Source organism: Nicotiana tabacum, chromosome 14, assembly GCF_000715075.1.
Source record: "Nicotiana tabacum cultivar K326 chromosome 14, ASM71507v2, whole genome shotgun sequence".
NCBI lineage: Eukaryota > Viridiplantae > Streptophyta > Magnoliopsida > Solanales > Solanaceae > Nicotiana > Nicotiana tabacum.
This window is the reverse complement of record NC_134093.1, coordinates 87,463,551-87,473,988: the sequence shown is the minus strand read 5'-3', so window position 1 is coordinate 87,473,988 and position 10,438 is coordinate 87,463,551. Positions and strand designations below refer to the sequence as shown.

The 10,438-nt window shown below is 33.7% G+C and overlaps 1 protein-coding gene and 1 non-coding gene across 2 annotated transcripts; both read left to right on the top strand.

The window, feature by feature from the left end:
• Nucleotides 1-1,888: 1,888 nt before the first annotated feature.
• TRNAI-AAU (transfer RNA isoleucine (anticodon AAU)) lies at nt 1,889-1,962 on the top strand. The gene has a single exon. It is a non-coding gene; the product is annotated as a tRNA-Ile (tRNA).
• A 300-nt stretch (nt 1,963-2,262) lies between these two features.
• On the top strand, nt 2,263-6,073 carry LOC107787712 (oxygen-evolving enhancer protein 1, chloroplastic-like). The gene is made up of 3 exons (XM_075229726.1): nt 2,263-2,593; nt 4,801-5,002; nt 5,366-6,073. Exons 1-3 carry the CDS (start codon nt 2,372-2,374, stop codon nt 5,920-5,922), a joined length of 981 nt encoding a protein of 326 aa, XP_075085827.1. The 5' UTR covers nt 2,263-2,371; the 3' UTR covers nt 5,923-6,073.
• Nucleotides 6,074-10,438: the final 4,365 nt, after the last annotated feature.

The window sequence follows — 10,438 nt, the reverse complement described above, 5'->3', positions numbered from 1 at the left end:
TTTGTTCAACTTAAAAGTCAATTCAAACATTCTATTTGCTAGAAACATTAGCTTTTCCCGTATTTGCTCTTCTCGTTGCCCTGTATATCTCTTTTTAATACCTTGAATCTTTATCAAAACGACATTTCCTCAATGATAATATTGGATTTTCTTGTAGAAAGCAGTCTGTTTTCAACATATCCTCGACTCAAAGAAAGCAGTGGCCGATCTAAAATTTCAAAATTATAGCTGCTCGCCGATAAAAGTTTCAAAAGAAAAGAAAATATGAATTTAGTGATGGGCGCCCAATCATTACTTTACTAAAAAAATTTATAATTGCCTATGTTAACCTACCAAGTCTGGTCCAAAGCAATAATGTGCTTAAGCACCCTAAAAGCTTCACGTAGATCCGCAACTGCATCCTATACCCACAATGAAAAGAAATATTTGAAAGTAGAGCCTGAAACAAATTAATGTAATCTATTTTTTGTTAACTTAATCTTTTTGACATTTTACTTGCTAGGTATATATAGCCTTTTTATTCATTGTAATTAAGTATGTAAACTGGAAAATGTGAATTAGATTACTCAAAACGCCAAAACAATTTGAAGAATTGTGATCCTTAATACAATCTCAAAGAGGAGCTTTAAATGAATTTTTAGCAATGGATCAAAAAAACTAAGTCAAAAACAGTTGGAAGAAGTTTTTCAGAATTAAAATTGATAAAATTTTATTTAAGATCAACAATGTCTCAAAAAAGATCAAATATATTGGCTTTATTATCAATTAAAAAGAATTATTGAAAAAAATCGATTATAAGAAAATAATTAATAAATTTGCATCTAAAAGAACTAGAAAAAATAGATTTCGAATAAAATTATATATGAAGATTTTTTTTAAAATAATGTAAGGCCGAAGTTTGGTTTTAGATCACCAAATCTTTTGAGCCGCTATGCTTAGTTGGTACTACCATGCACTCGTGGGATAATTCAGCCTATTTGTTTTTTTGGTCCTTTCTCGTGATTGGTTTATAGACTTCTTAATGATCAAATGTAAAGCCAGCCTGAAAGATGAGTAAAACAGAGTTTTCTTAACTACTCTCTTCGTTCACTTTTACTTTGCATATATATTAAAAATAAATTTTTATTTTTACTTGTTATTTTACGCATATCAAGAGAAGACATTTTTTTTTCCAGTTATACCTACAGTATTTATTACTCATTTCAAATCATTTTCTCAAATCCAATAAAATATGCATCAATTAATATGGATATCATGATAAATTATGCACTTCATTTATTATTTCTTAAGGGGCGTGAAAAGTAAAAACGTGCCAAGTAAAAATCAACAGAGTAAGTAAATGTTAATGTAGTTTTCGACAGGTTATTTAATTTTATCTCAGAATTTTGGGATAGTGTTTCTTTCGGTAAAATCTTGGTGCTAGTACTATCTACCTGGCTTTGCTGCCTAAATTTGCGATTCCCATTTTTTATATTAATTTTTCCACTTCGGTTGTATTAAGAGTCCGTTTGGATTAGTTCTTAAAAAATAATTTTTCAGTAGAAATAATTTTTATGCCAAAAAGAATAATTTTGACTTGTTTTAACCAGTTTTTAACTTTGTCAAACAGTGTGAAAAAATTTAAAAAAACTTAAAAGCTAATTTGACCAACTTAAAAATCAATTCAAACATTTTTATTGCTAGAAACATTAGCTTTTCCCGTATTTGCTCTTCTCGTTGCCCGGTATATCTCTTTTAATACCTTGAATCTTTATCAAAACGATATTTCCTCAATGATAATATTGGATTTTCTTGTAGATTTCTGACAGCGTGGATCTGGAAATACGTCAAAATTTGGTATCCTGAAGGAAATGAATAAGAAGAAATCGTATAGGACAACAACATAAGTGGCCCATTAGCTCAGTTGGTTAGAGCGTCGTGCTAATAACGCGAAGGTCGCAGGTTCGAGACCTGCATGGGCCAAATGTTTATCTTTTCTCCCCTGTATTGTCTTTTAGGCTAAAAGACTACTGTATTTCTCTGAAGATATCCACTGACATCACTCTGTCCTTCGAAATGAGTAAGCAAAATGTACAGTACTTAAACATTACTATATGTTACTACTATTTGTTAGCTTGGAACTTCAAGTGAAATATGTCGTTGTTGGTCCATCTATTTCCTGTCAAACTTTGCAGAAGTGAGTATCTTTATTCTCAAAACCAACTTGCCACGTAACAAGCTTCCAACCAATATAAAAAGACCTTATCCTATCTCTTATCTAAAATAATTTCTCCAAACTTTCCATACAAACAACTTCCTACTACTCTTACTATATTGTTATCTAACAAGCAGAAACACAGAGGCTTGGGGACCAGAAAACTGTGATTAAAAAATGGCAGCTTCTCTACAAGCAGCTGCTACTTTAATTGGTGTCATTCCATCTAGAAACAATCTGCAGTTTAGATCTTCTCAAAGTGTGAGCAAAGCATTTGGTGTTGAACCTGCTACGGTAAGGCTTACTTGTTCTTTGCAGGTTGATTTTAAGGACTTGGCTCAGAAGTGTAGTGATGCTGCCAAAGTTGCTGGATTTGCTTTTGCCACTTCTGCCCTTGTTGTCTAAGGCTTACGGTAAGTTGCTTGTTTTTACTCGAAATTCAGCCTTTCTTTTTTCTTACTACATACCCTGCTTCGTATTCTAGGTCGGGAATTGTTGAGACATAACATAATTAAGTATTGTAATTAAAAGTGAGCTTTCTCTATCAATTGAAAATTTTAAACGAGATGGTCACACAAATCAATACGGTGTTTGAGTCGGATAAGAGGTTCTAGGTTCAACTCAGCAGCATGTTTTGGCCATGAAATATAATCGCGTTATTTTAACTGTTTAAACTTTTAGCTATGTTGATCAGGTGATTCAACACCAGTCAATCAATATTCCTCTTTTTGCAGGAGTAATAAATAGTCTCAAAATCCTACATACATTTTTTCTGACATTTGATCAGATATGAGATTGATTTTAATCATGCAACGCAAGTTACCCCTCAGCGTTGCATGGTGGAACTAAGGGTGGCATATGGGCTAGTTAGGACCGGGACCAGCCCAGGACCGCAAGTTCAAATGAGCGGTGGGCTTAAACGGTCCTAACCGGATAGAACCGGGACCGTGGGGAGGTGGGCTGGGTAGTGGGCCGGTCCCATAGGCGAGGCCCACGAGACCGGTTGGGACCGGGACCGGCTAGGAAGTGGGCCGCTTCAAGCGGTCCTAAACGGGCCTATCCGGGCCCAACGGCTAATTTGTTTTTAATAAAAAATCTGCCACATTATAGCCGTTATGGCATTTAAAATCTAGTCATTTCCTCTGCCAAAATAGCCGTTGGCTATTTACAAAATAGTCATTTAACCCCCCAACTTTGTTTTAACCCCAAACATTTTATAATTATAACATCCTAAGATGTATATATAGTATAGTATATATAGCTTTATATATATATATATATATATATATATATATATATATATATATATATATATATATAAACAGGATCCGGTTATGGCCAGTTGGATCTAGCTTATTTAGTACCCTTAATTTTAAAGGTTGGCGGTAGTCCGCACGGCCAGTAAGGATATAAGAACCGAAATATACAAGAATTTTTATAGAGCTTTATGACTACATGGAAGAACCGAAATATACCCTTAATGTTTATGTCTATCATTATTATAATAAAGCACTTTATCAAAGGCTTGGATATAATCCAAATATGTAAAATTCATACGAGTTTTGTTAAGGCTTATCTGCCTTTCTTTCATTGTGAAAATCCCCCAATCTTATAAAAAAAATCCCCCAATAGTCATTTAATAATATCTGTTGAAGATTATATCCAAACCTTTGATAAAGTGATTTATTATAATAATGATAGACATAAACATTAAGGGTATATTTCGGTTCTTCCATGCAGTCATAAAGCTCTATAAAAATTCTTGTATATTTCGGTTCTTATATCCTTACTCGCCGTGCGGACTATCGCCAGCCTTTAAAATTAAGGGTACTAAATAAGCTAGATCCAACTGGCCATAACCGGATCCTGTTTAGATGTATATATCTTAAGATGTATATATAGTATAGTATATATATAAGCTATATATCTTAAGATATATATATATATATATATATTGCTTTGAATATCTCTTTACAATATTTTTGTCTTTAAATTTGAATTAAATATTTTATTCACAAATCTATAATATAATTTACAAGGAATTGACTTAGATATTTTTATTACCATTTTTTTTCTCTAACTTCTATAATTTTTAAAAAAAATAAAAAGTATTTGTTGGGCCCACTTAGGCCGGAACCGGCCCACTTAATCCGGGACCATTAGTTCGTGGTCCCGAGTCGGTTCCAACAAGAAGCCCACGATGCCCGGAACCACTTAGGACCGGCCGACTTAAGACCGGCCCACTTAGGACCGGGACCACGAAGCCCACTTAGGACCGGCCCCGGCCCACGTGACACCCTTAGGTGAACCCTCTAAAATGTAACCACAATCGGATTTGCATAAGCATTCATTTTTTCTTAATATTCTGGAAAACTGATAATGTTTTCTTGTGGAAATTCAAGTATTGTTGACGCTGAATTTCGATTTTTGACTTTGTAATCCTGAAGAAACTCTGGCATACCGTCAACAGCAAAAATAGTCGGGGCAGGAGCAGACTTTCTTAGGACAGTAGTGATTAACCCTATCAAAAGTCTCTGTTATTCTGTTTTTGCAATTATATTTTCTGGCGACAAATTCCTAAAGTTTGTAACACTTAAACTGTGTAGGGAGCAAATGCTGAAGGAGTTCCAAAAAGACTGACCTTTGAAGAAATTCAGAGCAAGACATACATGGAAGTAAAGGGAACTGGAACTGCTAACCAATGCCCAACAATTGAAGGAGGTTTTGAAACCTTTGCATTCAAGCCTGGCAAATATAATGCCAAGAAATTCTGCTTAGAGCCAACTTCATTCACTGTAAAAGCAGAAGGTATTAGTGAATAATTATACTTCCATGTTTAACCTATTACTTTCGTTTGTTAAGAGTATATAGTTCTACTTTTTCACAATTTGTCAGTCAAATAAATTGAGCTAATAGTTGAGGATTTTTTTGAATTTCCGCTTGAATGAAATCCTACAAAGAATTCAACTTCTATACACAGGTAATGCGCCTGCTATATTACGTTAAATTACACAATAGGGTAAGTGTAAATAAGTTAAATCTGCCTATAGAATTATAGATAGGTATGCTCACTTTATTATTTTCCATAAAAATATCAAGTTAGTTTTATTTTTCTCTCTATTGTCTTAGATTTTGCTCTAATTGTCCATATTCTATTTAAATTACCAACAGGTGTAAACAAGAATTCACCACCAGCATTCCAGAAAACCAAACTAATGACGCGATTAACCTACACTCTTGATGAAATCGAAGGGCCATTAGAAGTATCTTCCGATGGCAATGTTAAGTTCGAGGAAAAAGATGGAATTGATTATGCTGCGGTCACAGTTCAACTTCCTGGTGGCGAGCGCGTCCCCTTCCTTTTTACAATCAAACAACTTGCAGCAAGTGGCAAACCGGAAAGCTTTAGTGGTGAATTCCTCGTGCCATCATACAGAGGTTCGTCGTTCCTTGACCCAAAGGGACGAGGTGGATCAACCGGCTATGATAACGCGGTTGCATTGCCTGCTGGAGGCAGAGGAGATGAAGAGGAACTTGAGAAGGAAAATGTAAAGAACACATCATCTTCAACAGGAAAAATTACTTTGAGTGTAACTAACAGCAAGCCTGATACTGGTGAGTTGATTGGTGTATTTGAGAGTATTCAGCCATCTGATACTGATTTGGGAGCAAAGGTTCCTAAGGATGTAAAAATCCAGGGAATTTGGTATGCACAACTTGACTCATAGAGACTCTACAGTTTATGTTTTATTTTTGTTTGGATTTTGTTGTAAGGTACGAGGTAGAACTTGAACAATCATAGAGACAAGTATCTTAATGTATATTATCAAGAAGAAGAAATTCAATGCGATATAGTGAGTTGCAAATCCTTTAAACAAAGCACTGATTATGAATAATCAATATACATTCTTACTTAATCATGTTAATTTAATATGATCTGGTGAAAACACGCAATGCTGGTAAGTTTTTACCAAGTAGAATGCAATTAGCTGGTCAATTCGGTGATTTTTCAGTGTGTTTCAACGTTCTGCTCTGCATCTGCAAATTAGCAGACTCCCTCGACTAGTTAATTTGTTATCTTCAAAGTATATTCCAGAGAGACAATAAGTTTCTTCCCTTTCCTTGAAGATTCTTGCCCAAAAAATTCCCAATGACAACCAACACCATATTAGCACATTTTGAGAAAAAGGAAGATCCTATCTCCTATCTTTTCAACCTCTTTTTAATTTGGGGTGGGGAAAGGTTCTCAACAATCCAATTCACAGTAAAAGAAATTGCTAATGCTATTAAATCAACGTCACCTAACTTACACAATGTAAAGGAGAAGGATTCATCCTATCAATGGCCGATCTAACAACAACAACATACCCAGTATAATCCTACATCGTGGAGTCTGGGGAAGGTAGTGTGCACGCAAACCTTATCACTACTCTTGTGGGGATAGAGAGTCTGTTTCCAACAGATCCTCGACTCAAAGAAAGCAGTGGCCGATCCAAGATTTCAAAATTATAACTGCTCGCCGATAAAAGTTTCAAAAGAAAAGAAAATATGAATTTAGTGATGGGCGCCCAATCATTACTTTACTAAAAAAATTTATAATTGCCTATGTTAACCTACCAAGTCTGGTCCAAAGCAATAATGTGCTTAAGCACCCTAAAAGCTTCACGTAGATCCGCAACTGCATCCTATACCCACAATGAAATGAAATATTTGAAAGTAGAGCCTGAAACAAATTAATGTAATCTATTTTTTGTTATCAATCAGTATACAATTAAACTTTCTGAAATATATAAACAAAACAGAAAGTTAGTAATACTTGTTTGACGAAATAAATTCTGAAAAAACAGTATAGGAATAAATCGAGCCCACTGAATACACAGTGTGTCCTTAAGAAATTATTCCCCTCAAGTACCCGAGGTGCTGGAATATATCCTCCCAGGATAGAACGATTTAACTCACCGGAGGGTTGGTACAAAAATGCCGGTGAACAGCGAGCCACTCGAAGGTTGTAAAAACACACTGGAATTTTTGTGCAGAAGAAGAAGATCAGAAAATTTTCATCTTTGACCGAATCCGAATCCGAGCGAGCGACGATGACGACGCGAGGCTTGCCTTCTTCTTAACTCTTTAAGAGCTAGAAGAAGAGCAATTATATATATACCCATCAAAAGCCTTTTCTTCCTCCAATATGGGACAATATCCCTTTGCCAAGTAGGGAAACTCAAATATTTCATTTTTCCCTCCATTTCTCATTCACCCTCTTTAAGCTACACAAGCTTAAAATCTCAATATTTTTAAGCAAAAATAATTCCCGATATCTAATGAGTTAAATTACTGGTGTTGCCGCATTGGCATGAAAATTAGCTCGCTAAACCAATTCCAGTCTCCTATTAGGTTTTTCCTTTAGACTGTACCAAAGCTAGCACAATGTCACCCTTAGGTACCGATACAAGGGTGGAGCTAGAGTTTATTTGGTCCAAACTCTGTGTTAATTTATCTTAAAATTTATTAAATATATACAAATTTGTATTAATATAGAACCAAAAACTTAAAAGCGGTGGCGGATCTAAGTTGAGTCATGGGGTTTAAAACGATCCTTCTTCATTAGAAAATTACACTGAACAGATAGCGAATAATGATTTTTTGGGGGTTATATGTGAGCCATTGAATCCCCTTGATATGGAAAAAAAATTCAAGTATAATAGTAAAAGGGATTCAAAAGTTGCTTTAGATCATAGGTCTAAATCCCATCTATGAAATCCTAGATTTATTTTTTTTTAATCCTCTTGTATTAATTTATGGTTCTGCCACTGCTTAAATGATTAGAATCGTGAACTTGTAAGGTTCAACTCCTAGCTCCAACTTTGGCCGGGCCAACAAGCTTCCGAAAAGAAACTTGGTAGACAATACATCGCGTTAGCAGAATGATCAAGACAGTGTTAATTAATTAATTAATATATTCCCATAAATCTTACCCAAAGAACTACAAATCTAAGCGCAAAACGCGAACTGAAAAAGATCTCAGGATACTGGCTGGTACTTTAGAGTTTAGACCCACTCAATATCTCAACAGGTTGGCATGAATCATTCTGCATTCAACGGATACATCATACATACGTTAGTTTTAAGAGTTTTAGTTCTAGGCACTTACGTATAAAACTATTTGTATTATCAGGTTACTTATAAAGTAATTATATATATATTTTTATAATAAATATTAATTTATAACTTGATAAAAATACTTAGTAAATAAACTACTATCACAAGTTAAATTACGTATAAATTAAATCCTAGTTTTAACAATTCTATAAAGGTCTTAAGGTCGAAGGATAGCAAATTGCCAGTTCAGTATTGTTTTGCCGGTTGGTAGACCCTCAACCCTTTTTCATATTGTCAATGCGAACTCTTCAAATATATTGCTCTAATCAACACTGCAATCTCAAATTTCCATGGGAATCATTTGATGTACTTCAGATTGTGATCCAATCACTCTTCATTGCACTGGAATTCGATCTAAACTGTCCACTATATTCAGTGTTTCTTATCAATTTTTGGTTTTTAAGGAAATAAAGCTCTTTATTTTTAATAAATAATCCGTTGGAACAGACATCCAAATCGATTTCAAAGACCAATTGATAGACAGCACAAGCATTAATGTACGATCTAATATCCTATATATTATACTTACAAATATATAATATCTATTGGAGCAGTCATATCTGTAATCAATTATACTAATTCGACGCTACGTTAATGTACGGCCTCAAATTCATAGATTGAACTCAAATTCATAGCTTGTCAATCCGTTTAGTGTCAAAATGAGTTTGAAATGAGTTTCCAGCGAAACTGGGTTTAGTGTCAAAATGAGTTCGAAATTGACACTTTGTGTCCCTTGACGATTTATATTAACAAATATATAATATCTATTGCAGTTCCTCCCCATTTTGTGGAAACCCAGTTCCACCTCATAGCTTGAAATGAGTTTACCTTTGCAAATTGAGTTTAACAGTGTAAAAAAACAGGTTGCTCAAAAAATAAATACATGTAATTGTCCATAAAAATAGAATTAGTGATTAAAAATAAGCAAAGTTATTTGTTGTACCATACTCCATTCCTCCTAATTTATAATGTGATTGTTGTTTGACTAGGCATAAAATTTAATATAGAAAGAAAATTTTTTGAAACTTGTGTTTTAAAATAAGTTATAAAAATTTATGTGACTATAAATTATTTCATAATATGTAAAATGAGATATTAAAATTTTTATTTTTTTCTAATATAAATTGAGACATGAAGAATATTAAAATATACTGATAGTGTAAAATTCCTTACGCTATCACTTAAATATATGCTCAAACAATAATTATGCTCTATATATATTCGTCTGGTTGACGGTGGTGAGGGCGTAGTTGGTGGGAGAAAGGCCCCAAGGTCTAAAATCTAAGTGAAAGAACATGTGAATTCTGCGGCTCTATGAACCATCTTTTTTTTTCCCAAAGAAATTAGAATACTAATATTATTATATTCTACTATCTTATAAGTGAGAGTTACCATAGAGCTCTCCGTCAACATGTCTGCTTGTTGACGAGGGTAGTTTTGGTAATTTAAATTGAATTCGTTATTTTAATTGGTCCACATAAAATGTTACTGTAGTAGCTTTGATTATCTTTCGTTGTGCAAGACATTTTAGCCCTGAAAAGTGGACCCCATCTGCACATCTCATTCATCACATTCACACACCTCATTATGTATTTGATTTTATGGTGGACACGTGGTTGTACTGATAGAATTATCTTCTCTCTTGCCTATTATCTACTCTCTCTATTTCTAACTAATATTTTATTGCTACTTTAACAATCAAAATAATTTTCTAAATAAATGATATGTTGGCAACCCATTATAAAAAATTGGCTAATGTTATTAAACATTCATAAATCACAATCCCTTTTTGTCTTTCGCTGATTGCATTATCAAACTTGCTTATTTATAATTAGCTTAGCAGACATCACAAATTATTTAGTATTTACTATTTTAAAAAATAATGTTGAATCATAAATTTGTTAAAATAAATTATAACAAATTTGAAAAACTAGACCTTAGATGGAAAATTTCGAGAGAAACATACAAATTACGTGAGCAAAAAAACTAAACTTTAGATGGAAAATTTCAGGGGACACATACAAATTATGTGAGCAATTAACATTTAAAACCAAACTCTAAATAAATACCGTACTACGTAGATTT

Coding starts and splice junctions, on each gene's coding strand:
- LOC107787712 (XM_075229726.1), top strand. CDS start 2,372: ATGGCAGCTTCTCTACAAGCAGCTGCTACTTTAATTGGTGTCATTCCA. Junction 2,594..4,800: donor TTGCCACTTCTGCCCTTGTT/GTCTAAGGCTTA, acceptor TAAACTGTGTAG/GGAGCAAATGCTGAAGGAGT. Junction 5,003..5,365: donor ATTCACTGTAAAAGCAGAAG/GTATTAGTGAAT, acceptor AATTACCAACAG/GTGTAAACAAGAATTCACCA.